At 37.8% G+C, this 23,234-nt stretch overlaps 1 protein-coding gene across 1 annotated transcript in view; it reads left to right on the forward strand.

Moving 5' to 3' along the window:
• LOC126291695 (nuclear factor related to kappa-B-binding protein-like) overlaps positions 1-23,234 on the forward strand; it is a 197,994-nt gene that overhangs the window by 108,957 nt on the left and 65,803 nt on the right. Inside the window, exon 15 of the mRNA XM_049985324.1 lies at positions 14,519-14,671. Coding sequence (XP_049841281.1) covers positions 14,519-14,671 — 153 coding nt within the window. The remainder of the gene's footprint in view (positions 1-14,518; positions 14,672-23,234) is intronic.

Below are 23,234 nucleotides of genomic sequence, written 5' to 3' on the forward strand. Positions count from 1 at the left end.
TTAAGCATATAAGCTTTTGCCTTGCTGCCCATAATTTCAGTTCCTGTCTCGTTCACTAGGGACTGGACGCTAACTTTCGTGGCACTAACAGCCTTTACACATGAACAGAACAACATTTTGCTACGGTAGTCACTGAAGGCATCACGCATTGCTCTCTAGACAGCCGAACCTATTGCATTCAGTATCTCCCTATCTATAGCCCTACAGTTTGTTTTATACATATTATGCAGTAATCTCTGTTTCTTTACAGTGACTGTGTACCATTGAGGTTCCCTCCCTCTATGGACTGTTCCACTGGGTACATATCTGTTCAGTGCATGGTCAACTACTCTTTTAAACTTGAGCCGGAGTTCCTCTACCTGGTCCTGTTGTGTGCTGGAAGTTTCAAGTTCCTCATTGAGAGACGACTGTACTGATTTTTTATCTAGTTTACCGAACATATACATCTTTCTGCTTGTTTTAGTTGCCCTTTGTACTTTGGTAATCATTGGTGCCACACCTGCATCATGGTAACTGATACCAGTTTCGATGTGTACTTCGTCAAAGAAGTCAGGTTTATTTGTTGCCATTAGATCCAACATATTTACATCATGAGTGGGTTCCTAACTATCTGTTTTAAGTAGTTCTCAGTGATGGCATTTAGTATATTTTCACAGGTTGTGTTATCGTGCTCACCACTAACAAAACTGTAATTTACCCAGTTAATTGTTGGATGATTAATGTCTCCATTGATGATTACAGTATGATTGGAGAACTTACATACAAGTGAACTGAGGTTTTCTCTAAAGTTTTCTGTTACATCAGTAGACAAGTCTGGTGGGTGATAGAAGGATCCAGTTGTCATTTTATGCCCACGCCTGATACTAGGTCTTGTCCAAACAATCTAGCTTGGTGGATTTGATTTTCTTGTCTACTGTGACAAATATACCACCTCTATTTCCCATTTGCCTATCCTTTTGATATATACGTATACATTTCCCAAAAATCTCACGGCCATCAATTTCAGGTTTCAACCAACTTTCTGTTCCTAGTATTAAGTAAGGTCCACTGCTTTTCATGAGCACTTCATGCGGTGTTGCTTTGTTGTGAATGCTGCAGCACTTTACCATTAATAATCCCACCTGTGGGGTGCATTTCTTTCGGTTTTACACTGATATTTTCTGAGTTTCCTACAACTATTGTTATCTGGATTGGATGGAGATTTGTCTAAACTGTTGTGTGCACCCTGCACACAATCAGCCTCCGATGTGTAATGCACATCTGACCCATTAAGGGAGACGCATCAGTTCTCAGCCCTGTGTCGCAAGTCCAGGAAGCTGCAGCCTTGTTTACCACAGAACTTTTGGAGCCCCTGGTTGAGTCCTTCCAGTCGACTCAGAACCAAAGGCCATTATCAGTTCTGGGGACAATTCAGCAGGTTGTGAGCTTTGTTGAAACTCCATGCACAAGACTGGCCTTCTCAACCTTCTCTGCCATTCTTTCTGGATTGACCCAAGAATGGCCTCCGAACCTAGATGGCAGGCATCATTTGTTCCGCGCGCCATAATCTGCAATTGTTTGCACCCTGTTTCCTCAATGGCTGCTGGAATATCCTCTTCAACATGTTGAATGAGGCCTCCAGGCATACACACTGAGTGCACCTGGTGTCCTTTCCTGTCCCTTGCTGTCATTTCCCGAAGGGGTGCCATCATTCACTCTATGTTTGAACTGCCGACCATTAATAGACCCCCTACCCTTTTGTGGTTGCCACCTCATTACACTGGACAAACAGGTTTCTCCAAACAGGTGAAGTAAGTCCCACTGACTGATTTTCTGTTTCATTGAAAGACAGAATTTCAGTTTCAGTGAAAGACAGCACCTCAAACGTGTCGGTTAGGAAGATTGGTAAAACACGCTGAGTCCTTTCTGGTCCCTGTCCTCCCTGTTCAGGATGCCTAGATCAACCACTTGCAGTCAGGTGGACAACTAATGACAGATCTTGTACTTTCTCCAGAGGAAATAGTATCCGTGGAAGAGAATAGTACTTGAGGTACCTCTGCTACATGTATCACAGGTACGTGACTCTCGGGAGCTCTTCTAACACACTGATTCCCAGCATCTGCCAATTGTTTGACAGCAGTCAGGGCGATTTGCAGCTGCTTACAAACATCACTCAACTTATCCTGTGTTTGAGAACAGAATTCACAGTGGGGCTGCATTTTAGCTGATGCAGTGTACAGGGTGTTTAAAAATGAATATAGAGGGTTTAACATTTTATATTATTTATTACATTCCACTTACAGTTATAAATTATATGTCAAATGAAAGAGCAACTCAAACAGTTGTGTTTGGCACCAGCGCGCTTGCGCGGCACCAATGTTCCTGCCGCAATCCGCGATTGGTTGAACTTTACTGTACCCAAGTGCTGGATAGGCCGCAAGGGGCCCAATGACAGGGCTTGCTTTGCATTGCTTCCACGTTCACCTGACCTAACGCCATGCGATTTTTTCCTTTGGGGCTTCATCAAGGATCGTGTGTACGTGCCTCCACTACCAGCAGACCTTCCTGAATTAAGAAACCGGATTGAAGCAGCTGTTGCTAAAGTCACTGAAGACACACGTATCAACGTTTGGGAAGAACTCGGCTATAGACTTGATGTGTGCTGTGTGAGAAATCGTGCTCACATTGAACATTTATAAGGTTCTTGGTAAAATTGTTTTTAGTTGATCTTTCATTTGACATATCATTTATAACTCTAAGTTTAATATAATAAATATTATAAAGTGTTAAAACCCTGATATAAGACTAGCTGGATACCTATTGTTGACAGCAGTGTACTTACAGTTGTGAAGCTCTGTGGCAGTAGCAGGACTAAGAGGAATTTCAAATATATGGTCAATCATAGCATGAAAAAATGACAATTTGTGTCTAAATGAGTGACAGGAAGGAGCAGGGATGATGGTATCTGTTGTAAAGATTTCCTCTGTATGTCAAAACTTAATTTTCTGTCTGCCAGCCACAATTTAAGGTTGAGGAAACTAAATTCATACAACTCATTTTCTGTTTCATATGGAAATTTGATTTTCAGTTGATGGCAGTTCAGAGGGACTTATCAGCTACCACACACCAAGTTTTACTTAGCATCTAGATAAACTACAGGCATGTTTTCACACAGCGAGTCAACTTGTAAACACACGCTGGGGCCTCTCTTAGGCCTTCGACACGTGTTGTCCACTTCCTGCTATCAAAGCCAGACCGCAGCTCACTTATAGTTCCTTCTGACGCATGTCCAGCAGCCAGCGTTGTCTCCAGGATACGGAACAGTTCTACACATTGCCACTGTTCCAGTGGCCTAAGGCACCACCTTAAAATAATGATAAAATTTGAACAGTTCACCTTCCTTCATTTATCCCTTTACATAGTAATGATGTTATTTTTATGTGTCTGTTTGCTTAACACTAGTCAATTGTTTACTGTCTTTTGCTAAACATTTTATATGGTTTTATACAGTTCGGCGCATACTTGCGTGTCAGCTGTCCCAGAATGTAACATTATGGTTTGTATGTATATCAATGCTCCCTCTTTGTATAGAAGTGTGTTCAATGGCCTTCACGTCATCAATTTGGTGGCTGGCTTTTCTGACTATGTACAATATGAATATGACACTCATCGCATGTATGATATATTTTTAGAGATGTCACTCTGTTTCATGGACTCTGTAGCAAAGGTATGAAGGTATGTTGTGGTTCTTAAGCTTAACTATTTTACGTCTGTTAGAACTTTTTACTTCTACTATTCAATCTTTGTACATTTGCTTTTAACATATTTGCTTTATGTATGTATTTTTTGCCAATCCTTTGTAGGACACGACTGTCTGATTCCTATTTTTGACATTGGCTTATTAATGATTTCAACCTGTTTCACTTCTGTAGATGACAGTTTAAACTGTCGGAACCAGTAAAGTGAAGCAAACAAAGGTTTTCTTGTGCAGGTTATGACTGACTTTATCTTATGCGAGATTATTGCTATTAGTAAGGTTTGTTGTTCCTCTAGCATATTTGTTTCTTATTACTGGTTCTTTGAGTTTTCAATATTCCATCTTTTTGTGTTAATCTTCTGGTTTTTGTTAAATTTTAAATTATATTTCTGTAAGACTGACACATGATCATTACCTATGTCTAGTCCTGGATATGGACTTTATTGTCTTTCTATATCTTCTCTTCACTAATATAAAATTGAGTTGATACCTGTTATTATGGCTTGGAGCTTTCACATGTACCTCATTCTTTCACATGCTTTAAAGGCTGTGTTTCTTATCATCCTGTCACATTCCTTACAAAACTCAAGTAGACGCTTTGTGTCCTCCTCTCAAGATCACTCCTCGCTATGATGTGATAATCTCCCGTTATGATTGTGCTTTTCTCTTGTTATTTTTATTAACTCTCCTATGTTTCGTACTGTTCATCAGTCCCCTCTTCATCATGTGCTGATGTTGGTAAATAAATTTGTGTAAGTTGGTGGTCAGTTGCAATCTTATCATTAATCTGTCATTTACATGATAGGTGTTCATTTCATTATGTTATTGTTTTCTTCCCACCACGATTGCTCCCACATTTCTGCATTGTTTTCCTCCTGCAGCACACATTACTCTTATTGTATCACTGTTGAGATCCCCTTGCTCTTGTCATCTGGTTTTGCACAGTCCTAAAATGTCAGTGTTGTCATAGTTCATAATAATTTTCAGGTCTTCTAATTGCCTTATCTTTAGTAGTGTTCTGACATTTCATGTTCCTAGTTTCATTTGTTTCTTCACACAGTAGGCTTCCCCTGGATTTCAGCCTGAGGCACCTCGTTTGTGCTCTTCTCGAAACTCAGTTTCCGAGTTCCACGATTGACAATGTAAAAATTATTATTTGCGTGTTCCATAGTTGCTGTACGTAGGAAATATGTGGGTGGCATCCTGTTGCCTCCCACTTCACAGTTTTACTGCCATTTAAGGCATTCTGGCCATGCCAGTAAATACTGTATGTACACTAATAATCTGCACATATTTTTCCCAAATTTAAAGACGAAAAACTGGGGTGTGCGGATTAATTTTAATAAGGTTGGTACAGTTCCGTCTCCTGCAATAGACCCGTTATACTATAGTGTTGTTGCAACCTCGGTCTGTGGCACATCAGTGGCACATTAGAAGTGAAATATTAACTGTTTGTTAGCTTGTTAATCGTGGCTACATGTTCTAATTATTGCTCAAACACAGCTAAAGAAAAACTGAAAATTATTGAAGAAGCAGAGAGCATTGGAAACCACGCAGCAGGAAGAAAGTGAATTGTGAGCCAAGGGCTGTATTTGCAGCTGATGAAAGAGCAAATCACAGCTTCAAGAAATGACTAGTAATGACTGGGGATGTCGCAACCAAACAGTGAAGTATCCAGACCTGGCAAAAAGACTCTGCAATTATGTAAATGAGAAGCAACAATATGGATATGCTGTGACTAGTGAAATGTGCCAACTCAAAGCATTGGCTTTTGTCAAAGAATTAGGCATCACCAGTTTCAAAGCTAGCTAGGGCTGACCATCAAGATGAAATGGAGAGGGGATCAACATCATGCGACGAACTGGCAGCAGTGAGAAATAGACATGTAGAGCGATATGTGTAACTGACGATGGGCATAGGTTGCACCTTGTGTGATACGAGGTGTGTTTTTTAAGTAAATACCATTCTGAAATTTAAAAAAAAAGACATGCTAAGATATCTCAATAATTTTATTTTTACCTGAAAGCCTGTACCTTAATCTGCTTTTCTACATAATTTCCATCAATATTGAGGCACTTGTCGTAACATTGTACCAGTTTTTGAATACCCTCCTTATAGAAGTCTGCCGCCTGACTTGTTAACCACTGCATCACCACTGTTTTGATTTTGTCATTGTCTTGAAGACGCTGACTGCCCAGGTGTTTCTTCAAGTGCAGGAACAGATGGTAGTCACTGGGCGCAAGATTGGGGCAGTACAGAGGATGATCTAGAGTTTCCCACATGCAGACAGGCATTGTCTTGCAGCAAAATGATGCCCTTGCTCAACTTGCCATGTCTTTTGTTCTGAATTGGACGGTGCAGATTGTGCAATGTCTTACAGTAAGCTGCTGCATTGATTGTCTCATTACAAGGCAGAAATTCCACATGCAATACTCCTTTTCTGTCCCAAAAAACTGTGCACATGATTTTCCGAGCAGAAATTGTTTGCTTAAACTTCACTTTTCAGGGTGAATCAGAATGCCGCCATTCCATGGACTGTTGCTTTGATTCTGGTGTGACGTAGGCCACCCATGTTTTATCGCCCATAAAAATTTGGCGTAAGAAATCATCACCATCGTTGTGGTACCACTCAAGGAAAGTCAGTGCACGTTTGGTTTTGTGCACATCTGTCAACATTTTTGGTACGCAATGTGCACACAGTTTTTGGTAATTCAAGTGCTTGGTCACAGTGCCATACAAACCACTATGAGAAACATTAGGAAAGTCATCCCGCAAGGAGGAAATCATAAAGCGTCTTGTTATCTCTCACCTTATTGTCCACTTCCTGCACCAAACCCCAACGACCAAAGAACGCCCACTCTGTTGTTCATAGTGCACATTTGTGCGACCATCTTCAAATGCTCTCACCCACTTTCTTACCATTCCATCACTCATAATGTTTTCTCCGTAAACTGCACAGATCTCATGATGAATATCGATTGCTTTTAGGCCATTAGCACTAAGAAATCTTACAACAGCCCATACTTCACAGTCGGCAGGACTCACGATTATCGGAGGCATCTTAAACACTCAGTACACAATGTGAACAAGGAAGAATCAGACTGTAATGGTGTCAGTGCGTAGACAACAGATGTAGGTACCCAGAACGCATGCGCAGAATGCCAACCGCAGCACTGCGGCTGCGTTGTGGCAAAACGGTACTTACTTAAAAAACACGCCTCGTATTGAAAAGGAAAACTGTTCCGAAAATATCAGTGAAAGGCATATTGATGAGTGCAAATCCGAAAGGGTGGATGGAAATGATCTTGTAGTTGACTGGGAGATGCATGTTTGGCATTTTTGCCGTGGTGCTTTGCAAGTTCAAGCCAAGGGGGAAAAGTCAAGTGAGCAGATTTGTCCCAAATTTGTGAGTGGGTGAAATGTGCACTGGTGGAAAAATCCTTCAGAAAATCTAAAAATCATTCAGAAAATGTGGAATCACAACTTCATTGGACTGAACCAGAGACGACGCTCTTTGAGAAGATGGCGACAACAGTGGTTCTTCCACTAGAGGAGATTATGAAAGTGATGATCAATAGTTCATTATGTTAGAATAATTTTTTTAATAAAATACAGATTAAAGCTAATTCTTCCCCTCCCTCCTTTCTCTTAAATTACAGTATGTGGATTATTTGATGGAGCAGATTATTTGCGTATATACGATATTCAGTCACAGTCCAGATTGACAGCCTGTGTCTTCTGAGTTGCGCTGATAGTGTAGCACAATCTCCATAATTGGAAAAAAGCTTATTCTGCCTTCTCTGCCTTGACTGTAACCCTAAACATGGTGGTATTATCTGAAGCCCGGGGACTGTTGTATATTTCTAAATTTTTTTTTAAAAAAAGGAGGGAGTGTACTTTCACAACCAATCTTGGAGCTAGCTACAGCTTTCTACTGATGCTTAATAGTTTTGTTAGCATTCAATTTAATATTGGTACCTGTACAGCCAAGAAGTACTCAAAGAGCTCTTCACTTCATCTTAAAATGCAGTAACTGTCAGAAAGCACTCCTTAGCTGTCAGTGGCAGAACTTAGCACTCGGACTGTAAATTATGCAGCATATTGCAATGTTTGAAGTCTTCTTTAGTCATTTATATATGTTGTTATCTGCATGCTAGCTACGTTTTGGTTGGAAAATGTCAAAATGAAGAAATTAACTGTAGGTCATCTATTTTCTTGTAGTCTGTATCAGAGAGTCTGATGTGCTGTGTAGCATATTTAGTGAGGTATGTGTAATGTACACATTGTTGCATGACTGAATGGTGTATGTGTATTGTTTGTACACCACCAAGCTCAGGTTGCATTTCATAAAGACCTTCAGCTCCTACAGGAAAGCCAAACGTAAGTCAGAATTTACTTCTAGTGTTTATAAAGTTGATTGTAAGTACCAAAATATTGCCAGTAGTTACAGATAACTCATAAATTATTACTACTTGAGGTAATTTTAGTACAAACAGTGACAACTCAAGATTTTTCCTCTCAAAATATTTTATTCTCTCAAAATTTTATTCTCTCAAAATATTTAGTTTAGTGTAGTAGCTTTTCAGTCTTGGTGTGATCTCACAGTGAACCGAATAAACCTTGTGTGCTATCATGCGGAAAAATAAATTTTTCAAGAGAGTGAATTGTCACTAGTTTTAATGCTTTTGCTAGACTTCCCTAATATTTACATCACAATCTGTGTGGTCAGTGTCATACCCATGGATGATAAAAATCAACTTATTCTATCACTGTGGGAGTTCCCTTTGTAGAAATAATCCAAAAGTGTGTCACTTGTATAGAACTAAAATTTGCAAATATAGTATTTTTTACTTAATCCTGCCATTTACATATTATTTCCCAATCTAGGTTCTCATGATGTAATAGTCCCTGATGTCTCAGGCTTTCTTCGTGTGATGCATTAATAGTGTGCTTCCAGGTGTTTCCCTTTTATGCACCATGTTAAAAAAGTATGAAACCTTCGGTTGGTCGAAATACACTTGTTAATTGGAGGTTCAGAGCTGTTGTCCCCCTTAAAATTGACTTCTTGATAATACATACAATTCTCCCAGTGCTCCTGCCATTGCTGGAAACACTTCTGGAACGTGTCTTCTGGAATGGTGATCAGTTTGGTCACCATATTCCGCATGATATCTTCCCTTTGCTCAAATCATGTTCCTTTCAGGGCATTTTCAGCTCAGGAGATAGCCAAAATGGCATGGAGTCATGTCAGGGAGTTAGAAAGTCTGACCAACAACAGTAATGATTTCCAGATAGCATTGCTCCTACTCCATTGTCAGCCCTTTGGTACAGATTTTGCTGACATTCTCCTTTGCAGAAATTGTCAGTCAAAATTGGATGTAACCATCTAATGCTCACCTCTTGTCATGTTCACAAGTTCTCGTACTGTCATATGATCATCTTGCCTGACCAAAGTCTGCACTTCCTAAATGACACTGTTATTTTGATTTGTCCAGGGCATGGCTAAGCATGGTTCACTAACCACAGATGTGTGGCCATCTTTGAAACAGTTGTTTACCATTCATTTCATGTGAGTTTTTCACTGCATCATCTCAAAAAGGCTGTTGATTTCCACTCAGGTATTTCCAAGCTTTTCACAAAATTTGATGCTGTTTTGCTACGGACAGAGAAAAATCATTTTATTTTACAGCCATATTTGGGGTTATTTTTAGCCAATTTCAGTGTCATGTTTAGCCATTTCTGATTTTATCGTTAGCAAACTTTGGTGCTGTTTTTTTCCAAATTCATATGTCCTTTTTTTTCAAATTCGGTGCTATTTTTTACTAAATTAGTGTTTTCCCAATTTCAGCGCAATTTTTTTCTCCATTTTGGTGTTCCTTTTTCCAATTTCGATTTTTTTCCTTTTTCAGTTTTTTTCCCCCCAATGTCAGTGTTATATTTCTGCCAAATTTGGTATTTTTGATTCACACCACAGGATATCCACTGCCATTTTAAAATTATACATGAACCTCACCTTGAGGAAAAGAAGTCAAAATGCAGTTTCAACATTGAATAACTACATCTACATCTACATCCATACTCCGCAAGCCACCTGACGGTGTGTGGCGGAGGGTTACAAATATTGCGAAACTGTTGTCCTCATATGTATAACATCAATCTTGTATGGGAAAAGACATAATTTGTATAATTTCATTAAAAAAATCAATTTTGAGTTATTTCATTTAAAACTGCCAATTAAGTATTATTTTTCGCGTTTCCTTTTCATGAAATGTTCTTGTTCCTAATTATTGCTGCTCCTGTTACTGGAATCCAATGAGTGCTTACTGTATATCCTCAATTAGAGGTGAACAGCCCATGACTTATGCTTTCTGCTGTGGGGAAAAATTTATGATTTCACAAAAATGTTCTCCCACCCACTACCCCATCCCACCCCATTCGCCCTTTTCCCCAGGTCTCCTACTGAAGAAAGTCTCCACAGGTTTATGTGGAAAGGAGAATGTTTGATAGGATACTTTTTGAACACATCTCGTATTTCAATGACCGACCCAGTTGTTGGAGTCCAGGCAATGAGTACACATAACAGCACAATGTGCAGCAACTGAATTGGTCATTGAAATACTGTGGATAAAATGGGAACAACTCGCCTGAACAGCTGGAGGCACACTAATAATAATTGTATGTCTTTACAGAAATGTAACTACTGTTTTTTGCACTGTATAGTTTTTCGTCCTACTAGAAGGCAACGAAAATATGCTAACCAAAACTTTGGTTGATAGTCATTCTCGTACTGAGTATTTTAGAGTGAAATTGTATATCTTCAAGAGAAACAATTATTTATGGAATGTTTCTTGTCAAAAACTGCAAACAACAGCCCACCAACAATTCCATGTGAATTGTAATCGATGAATTTTTTTGAAGGCCAACTGAACTTTGTAATGAATTCTTATGTTGGACAACATGCAATCAGTGTTGAGTTTCTCTCTATCTGTGATCGGTCATCCACAAAGTAAGTTTCATTGCTGAATCACATAATATTTCCATGTAGCTGCCATTTTGTGCTTGCTCCCCACAGAATATGATGTTAGGAACTGCTTCAGGTAACACGCAGTGGTACTTGTTTTTTATTTTGACTATCAATTTGTCAGATTCAGACCATTTGCAGACCATAAAAGATGTATTCAAATGTGCATTCCACAACCGCAATAACTAATCATTGTTGAAAAATCTGTTAAGTATAACATGTTATAACAAACATAGAAACATTGCAAGACAGAGTACATTTTTGTGTGAATGTTTGCACTCACCTGAAGATGACTGATCAGTTGTCTGCTAAAAAACTTCACAGAATACCCATTACACCTGGAAAACATGAAAAATTGCAATGGAGTACATGTTTGTTGTATGTAAATAGAATATTTCAAGAAAGATTATTTATTGTAATTATAGACTGCGCAGTTGGGTAGATGTTTTATGGTCCAGGAATGATTTGAATTTGACCGTAATCATTAATGAAAATGAAAAATAATTACTGTTGTCTGTGTATTACATGATGCAATTCCTAACATTTGTGGAAGCTGTCAACCACAATCTATACAATATTAAATATTGTTGTTTTGGATAATGATGTGCACAACTTACATTTCATTTTATGTAGAAAATTGTTATTGGAATGGGCACTACAAGTGATTAAGTCAGTGATTTATATTTTTAATGTGTGAAGTGCGACACTGTCTGGCTTTTAATGTGCAAAGAGTAATCCTCAATAATTGACATGTATTGCTTACCACCAGATTCTGTGCACTACAAGTCCTTCATGACTGTTGTCTGGGACTAATTCCCTCAGCCTACAGTTGTAATCTGTCTGCTTGTGGTTTTCATTTCTTTCTGTTTCTCAGATAATTTATCATTGGATGACACTTGCAGGGGAATGTCAAAGATATTTTTAGCAGCTGCCTTTTGTCAAAAATGGCAAATTACTTTGGTAAGGGAGCACAAAAACTACTCCTGTATCACAAAACAGATCTCACATGTGGAGGCAGTTTTGCACACAAGTAGTGGAATGTAAATACTTACATGCACACCATGCATTTTTGTTATTACCATTTTTGTGTACATATATATATTTTTTTCTCATACCGTATCACAACATACTTTATGGATGACCTTCAAACCTAAATATTTTGGTAAAACATGTGGAAAGTCAAACATGCAAAATAAAGAATAAATTCTCCATACCTTTCCTTTTTTTTCTAGATATGGTTTTATGTGAGCCCAATGTAAAAAAAAATAAAAAAAAGGCTTTTCTATTAGATTATTGATAACCTAATTCTTGTATTAAACTTTCTCCTGTTACTGTGTGGTTAGCCCAATGTTGAATGACTTGGTCATGTTTCTCATTACATTGTGGCCGTGACATGCAAAATGTTGTGGTTTATGGCAATATTGCTTTATTGGTTGGAAAGGGGAACCTGAAGTGTTTACTAATTTGTGGCAATTGCTTAATTACTAGAATTCAGCTATTCAGGATGTTTGTGTGTCAAGAAAAGGGAACTATTTTGACATTCCCACATTATTTTATAATCTCTTGCAAAAGTAGTTTGTTTCACTCTTAGCAGAACATATTGATGTTGGATTGCGAGTTACAAAAAACAATTTCAGTTTGGTTACTCACCTATCCAAAAGATAAATGTTTCAAATTTGACATATTCCTGGAAAATAGGTAAAAGAAACTGCCAATCAATTTCTTACATGAAGGAATGTCATGAAGAAGATCTTGATTATTTAGTACATGACAGGAAAATTGTGATGGGTGTAATCACATCTTTGTGGCAAGTCTTCTTGTAAGTGTTTGGTGAAATTATAGCTGTAGTCCTAAACAGCCTTCCATTTGTCAGCTTTGAACAGCTTATTTTTCCTACAAAAGCACATCTTTCAGACATTTTATTAAGAGGTGCATGCTATTTCAAGAAGCTGTGTGACCATCACTGACCAATCACAGCTAAGCACATCTTTCAGAGATTTTATTAAGACCGTCACTGCCGAATCACAGAAGTATGCAAAAAAATCTTTCCAGATAATCTGACAGTTCAATCCCCTCGTATAAATTATGCTAAGTGAAGTACAGGCAAACTTTTTTACTCTATAAAGTCCAGGATGGAATGACAACAATATGAAAAGGATATATTGCTACTCATCACATAGAGAAGACGAGTCACAGGCTAGCATTCTAGCATTGTTTTTCATTGTGCCCGTCTGTGATCAGTGCCTCCTTTATGTGGAAAATATCTGTTTCTCCTTTCCGTATTTTCCCATCATTTTGATTTATAATCTCTACCTGACTCAAATGTGTATAATTCCAAACTCTGCTTCCAATCACTATTATACTTCTAATTTACCAATAAATAATATTTATACATTTCTTTCCGTTTTTTCAGTAACGGCTTCTCATCTGCTATTGTTATATTTGCTGTTTACAAACAGTGGCTGTTGTTTCCCACATGAAATAAGTTAAATTAAGAAGATGCCTTCCTAATAACTATAAAAGTGTTGCCCGGTGATACTAGGTGACAAAGAAATGGTCTTACATTGAACATTTTAGGAGGTGAAAAAAAAAAAAAAAAAACGTATACGGGAAAAGCTCTCTCTCTCTCTCAATAAACAAAATGATTTTTAAGAAAATAGGAAGACATCTTCAAAGGAAAGTTGACTGTTAGATACCATGTTTAACTGATTCATAGAAAAACCAACATGTAAATCAGTTTCTACTTATCGTTACTGCCTTTTGCAAAAAAATTTACTTTTATTTTCGACTTATTACATAATTTATACATATAATGAAGGAAATAAAGGTAACCAGTAATGCTGTATATACATAAATTAAATTAAAATCATTGCTAAGCTTTCAGACAAATTGATTCTGAGAGCTAACTGATTGTCAAAAATGCACACATACACTTGTTTGCCTGCATCATTGTCATAACAGATTGCACTGCCTCTGCTCAAACAGTGTGTGTGTGTGTGTGTGTGTGTGTGTGTGTGTGTGTGTGTGTGTGTGTGTGTGTGTGTGTGTGTGAGTGTGTGTTTGTTTTAGTTGGTCTGTCGGTCCATTGGTTAGTCAGTTAGTTAGTTAGTTAGTTAATTAGCTCAAAGTGAGGACAATGCCTGAAAGCTTAGGAACAATTTCCATCTTGTTTATGTACCTGATGACTGCTCAGTGCCTCGGGTACTATATTATAGGAGTTACCTTTATAACTTCTGTTATTTGTATTCCATCCGTGACTTCCCAATATCATATTAGAAAATACTTAGTTAGATGGGTCAATGTGATGGTCATTTAATTTATTCAGGACTTAACTGTGTACTTGTAACAGAAACTCATGAAGTTCTAAAACACAAAATTGTTTTTAATTCTTACAGTGAGCCTAATGTACATTTTCCTTATTTTATCCAGAATATCTGTTCACACTGTCTTTACAACAAAGCGGTAAAACAGTGGACATCTATTAGAATGATCTCATTTCTATTTACTGTACTACAGTGTCAATTTAGGCATTCTGTGCTGTCCGAGAATCATTTTAGAAAAGTGTATGGATGTTTCCTACAGTAAAGATGCAGTTGATTCCTTGCCCCTTCTCATGGAACTGATTAAGTAGCCCATCTTTGGGCCAGTAATTCTATTGGAAAGCTGAGTTGTCTGAATGGGTCAGTATTGTTTGTGTTGTAGTGTTCCTCTGTATTGTCACTACTACTACTGTTGCTAATGTAGGTTCTATTTTCTGACAGCCGATCACAGCAGCGAGTCTCATGACAACAATGGCGGGCGGCAATGTGTCGCTTTCAGGAGGACAGGTTGTAACGGGCACCGGTATTGCCACCACCGTCACCTCTCCTCTGGTTCGACAGGTTGCGGGACAACAAGTTGTTAATCTGCAACAGGTAAATGAAAGCTCCCTATGTTTGTGAAATGGATAGATTGTAGTTAGATAGTATAAGTTATAGTACAAAGTCCTTCTCCAGAAGTAGAGAAACACACACAAATTGTTAGGAATAAACAATATTCAGGGTAAAAGAACTCACTAACGTATCCCACCAGATGCGTCCAACACACACACACACACACACACACACACACACACACACACACACACACACACACACACATGCACACACATGTGCGCACGCGCGTGCACAAACATGCCCATGTCATCTCTGGACACTAATGTCAAACTCTTGGCCGTGTGTGTGTGTGTGTGTGTGTGTGTGTGTGTGTGTGTGTGTGTGTGTGTGTGTGTGTGTGTGATTTTTCTACATCTGCAGGAGGACTCTGTCCAGTTGTGTAAAATATCCAGTCTTCTTGTCTGCTACTCAGTGTCTTTTCATTGTGGTGGTTAGCAATCTATCCATTTCATATTGTTGTTATTCAATCCCAAATGTTCCTTTGTTTGATCTCTATGTTTACATTTTGCTATTTTTTCATGACTGTCCATGATTTGTACATTTTAACTGTGTCTCCTATGTCTAATTTTATTTACTAGCTGAGAAATCCATCATTGCCCAGGTATTTATTAATAACTGTGCTGGAGACTTTGTACAAGTGAAATTTATTTGTATGCAACATCTGATATAATATGATTGAGGACATGACGAAAAGGTTGTTTGCTTCACTAATATGGGAGAAAGACATGTAGAGCTAGCAGCACAAAAGGCAATGGCACTAAGATCGACGCCTGCATCACACAGTGTCTGACCTTTTGCTTTTTTTCATCACGGCATGGCATAAGCTCACTGAGGGTTGTACACATTTAAAGCAAGATGGTGAGTATTTAGGAAAAAGCAAGATTCAGGGTATAAAAACTCACTTACCTGCCCCACCAGGTGCATCCGAAAACAGAATTTCTCCCGTATCATTGTTGACACTCTGATAAACACATTCGAAAACATATGCCGTTCTTCCATTATATTTTGGATGCCATTTTGCAAGGTTTCTGGAAGTTCTGCTGGATTATAACTTATTTTCACAGTGCAATTTCTATCGATGTGTTTGCCTTCTGGTAATGGTGCATGCAAATCATACTGACAGAGAGGATTTCCTCCTATAGTTGTAACCAAATTTTGAGTAGGCATGAAGCATTGATTAAGAACACTGTTACTTGATCTATCATTCAGTTCATCTTCAATATTTTGTCCAATATTCCTACAAAAGTCTTCTGTCAATTAATTCTGATATTTTAGCCACTACACTACAGCATCAAAAAGGGCACAAAATATAGCAAAAAAGGCAAACATATGGCACAAGTTATGTGGACTGTCACTAATGCTTGCTTCAGTCAGTGTGTCATCCCAGTGCCTGGTATCATCGGGTAGGTTTTGCTCATGGCAAATATCTCAGTAAATGAGATATTCGACACCGTTAGTAAGTCTCCTCACCATACGTAAAATCAGGTGCAAATAGAAATGTGAGCAGTTTTTAAATGAACCATGTATAAACTTCCAATAACACATTTTTAAAACATTCCCGGGCTCATCATCCACAGCTCTGCTGTGCCCTCCACAATTGAAGACACCGCGCTATTTGTTGTAAGTATAGTATGGTGGAACTTCATCATACAATATTATTTTTGCAAAATCATCAGTTTCACAAAGCCGAAAGTATGCCAGCGATGTTTTCTAGCTGTTCTTTGATATTTTTAGGATTAATATGTATTCACTGTCCTCCTTCAAAACATACATTGAGATGCATCAGAGGCTGGTGTCTTTTGTGAATAGAGAAGCTCGAAATGCACCATGCTGCTGATTGAAACCTTGAGACTTCATCATGTCATGTGCAGATGTGGCTTGGACACTGGCCTTGTTCACATACTTGCAGATATATTTATTAGATTAAACACTATTGCACAATTCTCCATTAGCTTGAAATATTTTAGATAATATTTGTAAATAGGGCACAACCCGTGTATTGCCCAAAATAATTTATTGTCCACATGATTTTATTTTAGCTGTAAACCCACCATGCTCAGGTGAACATCAACTATACAATGGGTATCCATTTTCTCCTGTTATTATTTGCTTTACCAGTGTTCTTGGATGTCTTTTAGAATGCTGGCCGTTCTGCTTGTAAGGAGATCTTCTCTCTGATGCTCTGCAAGGACCCTGAACTGTTTCATCTTTACAATGTCAAACAGTGTTGGATCTGTGTTGTAGTCCAAGAATTCATCACTTATCAGCTTTTCGACATATTTGGGACGTATGTTGTCTTCCAGCCGTAGGAGTATTTGTGTATGAGACAGGCCATGCTTTTGCCACTCAGCACTGTACACGAATCACTAACCTGGCCTAAAAATGCTTTCTTTTGCAATCTTGTTGATCAGCTACTTCAGTTCTGGGTTGAATACCATAGCTATTATTTGTGCTGCTCATACAATACTTGTCCAACAAAAAGTTCCTGAATATATTAATTTCACTTTGGATTTGTTGTGAATGTAATAAACAGATCAGGCCTTCTGTACTTCCATACATAACAGAAATCGTCCTGTGCGTGCTCGTACATATATCATGAGCCACTGGTTAAACTGGAGGGAAGGATCACTAATTAGTGTAAGTTTTCCATGCTGTCATCCTTTGGCATAGTATCTCTCAAGTGCACATAATCTTAGGTGTGTAACAGTCTCTGGTTGGTGCATATGTACACTAAGTGCTGAGTCTCGATTTTGGCGTGCATATTGACATTAAGCTGGCTAAACTGTCATTGTAATCTTTGCAAATAGGCAAAATGAATCCTCTTATTTGCAGCTGGTGAGCAGAAAATTGTTGGGATGATTTTTGCAATCTTGTGTTAGGGTTGACCTGATACACTCCAAAATCTTCTCCATGGCAATAAGTGAAAGGGTGCTGTTGGGCATCATAAGACCTATGTGTCTCATAAATGCGTTGAAGATGATTGTCTCGAGTGTGCAGTACTATATCATACTGTTCGCATTCTTGATCATTCAAAACAGCTGCAACTTCATTTGTGTCAGACCAGATGTCCAGCAGCAGGTCGATTATTTGCACTAATGACAATAATAATTATTATTTTTCCCTTGTGGAATAGATTCTGTAGCAGCTTTGAAAGTGTGAATATGTGGATTCACTTGATGCAGCATGTTTTCTAGCAGAGCAATCAGATCATTGTTAAGTTGTGGAAAGTTTTGATTTGTAATTTGTGTCTGTTCTTCATGATTACAAACAAAATGTATCTGAAGAAATTTGGGCTCATTTTCAGGAAGCAAAGTACCAATAAGGTGGTAAACCTGGCCGCAAAAGGTAGGCGTGAATGGTCCTTCTGTTATTTGTTTTGTGCCAAACAACATAATTTGAAACATGTTATGTATGCACAGATGTTATACAAAAAGTGTTTTGGATGTGAATTGTCACCATTAGCAGAGATGTTACGAAATCAAGGAGTTTCTTAAAAATCTCAATATGCACTTTTCCACTTGAGCAACACGTCCCAACCATCTCTTCTTGCCATTTCAGATCCCCACAAAATTTACAGATTATGATCCTTCTGTCAATTGAAGCAGATGTGACATAATCAGTTACATGTCTATATGTAAATGCACTTTTTGTCCTTATCAACCTATACTGTGATGTTGGGTTGTATTGTAAGGCGCCACATATACCGTTTGTATATGTATATGTGTATGTCATCGTTCTTGTCTCTTCCTTCCCTCGTTGATATCAGAGCATGAGAAATGTTTATGTTTGTGTTTACCTATTTGTTGTTGGCAACACACAACTACATGGCCAAGGTACCACGTGATGTAATAATAGCTAGCTTAATATAGAATAAAGGTAGTGGGTTTCGGTGCAGCGTTATTTATGTGTGATTCTATTCTTCACTTAATCTTTGAGACTCTAAGAACCAGCTACTCTTAATCAGGCCCAAAACTTGACTTGTAATGAGAGCACTTAAGACCAGTCTGTCACAATATTAATAATACGTAAGGCTCTACACCACTATAATAAAATATCACTGTTCATGAAATAACAAAATATATGAATAAACTTTTTTATACCTTTCCTTGTATTCAGTCAAATGCTTTCAAATGTTTATTTCGCACCCACAAATCATTCACACCTAGATGTGGAGTGTAAATTTTGATTTGCTAGGCTGCTTCAATCAACAGGATTTATATTGGATTTTGAAATTGATCTTTCTATCCATACTTACATCCTCCACTATGGCCCTTCAACAGTGGGAAAACCATCAAATATTCTACCCTTTTGCGATAATTAAGAATTCTCGTTCATTGTATTTTTGCAAGTTTAAAGCAAACCAGCGGCAGCGCAAAGCAGTCTTGATACCGCGACACACTCGCAATGCTTATGAACCTATCACAAAATTGACCTGCATACATCTACAATTAATTTCAAGGCCATAATTCGCTCCACGCGAATGTGTGAAATTGTACTTCATCAAATCAGTTATTTCTCAAATCGTAATCACTGATCCCAACACTGACTGTTCATAAACACACAATTAACACTTTTTTTTTTTTTTTAGAATTAAAGGAATACGTCAAGTTATCTACATAGTTATTAAAATATTATTCCAAATGACCTCAAACATTTATCATCATTATATTTTAATGGCAATCAGAAAAATATGATTTATTATAAGAAAATAAAACATAACATATCGCAAAGTGCATGTAACTAAATGACAGCTTTGCATAGTGTCGGGACTTAATCACGCAAAACTATATAAAGAAATGCCCGAAATCTCAATTTCTCCATACCAACTGACAGATACAAATAAGGTATAAGACTTCATAGATCAATCTTGACCTGTAATATTATAGACCCACATAAGTTCTATATGCCTTACAACTTTTCTTGGAGTTCTTCTGAACCTTCAGATGAAATTAGTGTGTGTGTCTAGGTGAGCTCGGCACTGTACTTCTGTCCCTGCCTGCCATAGTCTATCTATTCCCTCCCTTTCCCTCGCTGTAAAATTGTCGTCATCTTGATGCATGCATTGCCCATATCTAATTCTAAATGCCACTGCTAGTGATCATCACTTTCTGAAGCTTTAGCAATATTGTGACAATCTTGGTCATTACTTAAGTGCTCCTCAGACTGTGTAAATGTTCCTCAGCTGCGAGATAATGATTGACACTCATAATCAGTCCTCAGTCACACACCCGACCAGTCACTGCAGTTGAGAGACCATGATGCAGCTGTGTGAACATGCTCAGAACTTTGGTGGTTTTCACTCATGCAGTGGTTTTCTCTGTGAGTGAAGATTTCTGAGAAGTAAGATAGTGTGTAATGCTCATGAACAGAGTTATTTTGTGCCTCACTTTCAGAAAGAGTTTCCAAAAAGCGAATCAAAGTCTGATGTTTTTGAACTGTAGCAAGTCTCACCTCATGATTTTCATTCAGTCCTTGAGCCCGCATAATCCTCAGTCTTTTAGGCTTTCTGGTGTATTTAGAAAAACCTAACTGTTTTCTATACATTTTTATCCATAAACAAAGTGAAATCAAAATGTAATGAGTAGGCGCTGAAATCATAAAGCAAACTCAGTCAATTCCTTTTTCCTAGCAAAGAATATAAATAAGAACTGCCGAAAAACGCAAAGCAAAGTCGTTAAGTTTTTAATACGTAAAGCAAATCAGTAAAACCATATGTTCAATCCAGATAAATTCAATATTAGTTTGTATTCATAAAGGTAAGTTTGCGGCACTTAATTATTTCATTTACGTAACTACTGAAAATACATTTGTCACCAAGTTAAAAAAAACTAACACCAACATCTGTTGGTTCTTTGCTGTGCTACATGACTGACATCGCTGTCTATTGGTTCTTTGGTGTACTATACTGTGATGATCATCTCACTGAGGTAAACATCTGAACTACTACGCTGAGCAAATCATTTAAAAAAAAAAATAAAAAATTAAATTAGGTTTTTTCCCCCGTTGATCTGATTTAGATGAAATAAAGCATATATGGCTTATATGTTGCCCTGAGCTACGTTCAAGTTAGCTGTGAATCCCCATAAAAATTAGTTTGGAAGTTAGGTTGTTCAAACAGACAATTAGATAAACATGATGACTTTAGATAAAAATTTAAATTAGTATATCTTTTTTCATGGTCTGATTTTGGTGAAATAGAGCCTATATGATGCCCCAAGCTGCACTCGAGTTACTTCTGAAACCCCATGAAAATTCGTGTAGTAGTTTTGGAAATTAGCATGCTCAAAGAGGCAAACATAATGGTTTACAGTTTTATTATTAGTGTTTGTATAGGTCTTGAATAGATATTTGCTAGATTTCACCTGCATTTCAAACGAATTTTGCCCTGCAGTTTCATTTCTATGTAGCTCAATGTTTATTAAGTCATATATCCTGAGCTATGTACTGTGCACTGATGTAATTTTGTTGATACATTCAGTGACATATATGGGTAGTGTCTATGAAATGTGTTGCAAACACAGTTATTAGTAAAAAAGTACTAAATTAAAATGTCATAGTTTTACTGTATGAACAGTGAAAATGTAGTAAGTGATAAACTGTTTTCTTTCATCATTTTGTGGGATTTGTCAGTGAGAAAAAGTTTCATAGAGGTTTAAAATTGTGTGTAAAGTTTGTTGTAGCATACTTAGTGCTCTACAAAAAGACTTACACAATTAAAGCTTTCGGCCATTAAGGCCTTCGTCAACAGTAGACACAGATACGCATACCACCCCTCCCCCCCCCCCCCCCCAATACACACACACACACACACACACACACACACACACACACACACACACACACACACTCGACTGCAGTCTCACAGTCTCAGGCAACTGAAACCACAGAGTCTTTTTGTTGTACCTATCTGCGACTCAGCATCTCCTCTATATGGTGAGTAGCAACTTTCCTTCTCATAACATTGTTACATTCTATCCTGGATTTTCCGTTATTTGATTACTAAGTGCTCGCATTCTCAAATACTGGATGAATAAAGTATGGATATTTGCGTTTTTGTGGGCTACACTTCTTTTCCACCCCCATTCTCATCCTTTTGGTAGCTAGGTGATGCTTACCTCCACAACAATTTTGAGAAGGTAAATGGTATGTGTATCAACTTCGGTTGAAATCGGCCAAGTGGTTTCGGAGAAGATGTGGAACATAGACATATATACTTACAATTTTATAATGTGTATGGATACGTGTTTTTGCATGATCGTATTTTGATAAAGTGAAGTCTGTATTTTGTCCCAAGCTATGCTCAAGTTACCTGTGGAAACCCCATGAAAATTCATGTAGTAGTTTTGGAGATTAGCATGTTCAAACAGAGAGATGTGGTGAGTTTACAGTTTTGTTACTAATATTTTATTCATTTTTTATGCACTTATTTCTACTGGCAAGCTTAGGTCTTCATGCCCTCTATCACATCTAACCGGACATTCTTCATGTAGCAACATCACCATATGATATGTGTTGTACAGGAGTGGTATATAATGCTCATACTAATACTGATAGTAACAATAATAATACACACTAAGTTCAAGGTTCAATTCATGGTGGAAATCTCAGATCCTCTTAAAATGAAAGTGGGAGTAAGACAAGATAATTGACTTTACTTAATGACTTTTCAACTGTGGCCTTTAGAAAGCGATACGAGAACGGCTCAAACAGAATATGATCCTCAGAATTGATGAATCAATCACTTTAGGTTGAGCCAAGTATGTACAGAGTGACTAACATTTGCAGACGATTTAGCGGTCTTTATTCGCAACATTTCATCAGCCCAAATTCAGACAGAACTCTCGAAATAAGCTGCAGAAAAAGTCTGTTTCAGATATGTTTTTAAATACATGACCAGCAACAGACAAGCACCAAAATTCAAGCGGACATATGGCAAATTTAAACAGGTCGCACAATTTAAATATCTCAGTGAAACCATTCAAGAAAATGGAATCCTGCCCTTCATTTCAACCTTCTCCAAACTGTGTCTCCCTCCTCCTGAGGAAATAATTAACAGTTCCAAAAGCTAAGACTGTTTCATGTACTTTTATACAAGGGCGATTTGAAAAGTTCTTGGAACAGAATACGGGGGCAACAACACTTACATCACTGAAACTTTTTCTTATTTTCAATGTAGTCTCCTTGTAGATTAATGAACTTGGACCAAAGATGTTTCAGTGCCTTGATCCCTGCAAGATAGTTGTCAACACTGGCTATCAGTTATTTGTTTGAAGTGAATCTTCGTCCACCAAGAAAAATTTTCGATATGGGGAAGAGATGGATGTCTTACGGACGTCTTGACAGAGCCATGTCAGGTGAATAACACAGGTGTGGCAGCAATTCATACCTTAGTTCGTGTAATTTTGCCATGGCGACGGTGCATGTGTGTGAGTGCACGTCGGGAGTCTTGCAGATCATTTTTTCATTCCTAATTCTTAAGTTAAAATGTGATATACCCTTTCAGATGACATCTAGCAAGTGTGAGCAATTTCACGCTCTTTCA

The sequence above is a fragment of the Schistocerca gregaria genome, chromosome 9 (assembly GCF_023897955.1).
Source record: "Schistocerca gregaria isolate iqSchGreg1 chromosome 9, iqSchGreg1.2, whole genome shotgun sequence".
NCBI lineage: Eukaryota > Metazoa > Arthropoda > Insecta > Orthoptera > Acrididae > Schistocerca > Schistocerca gregaria.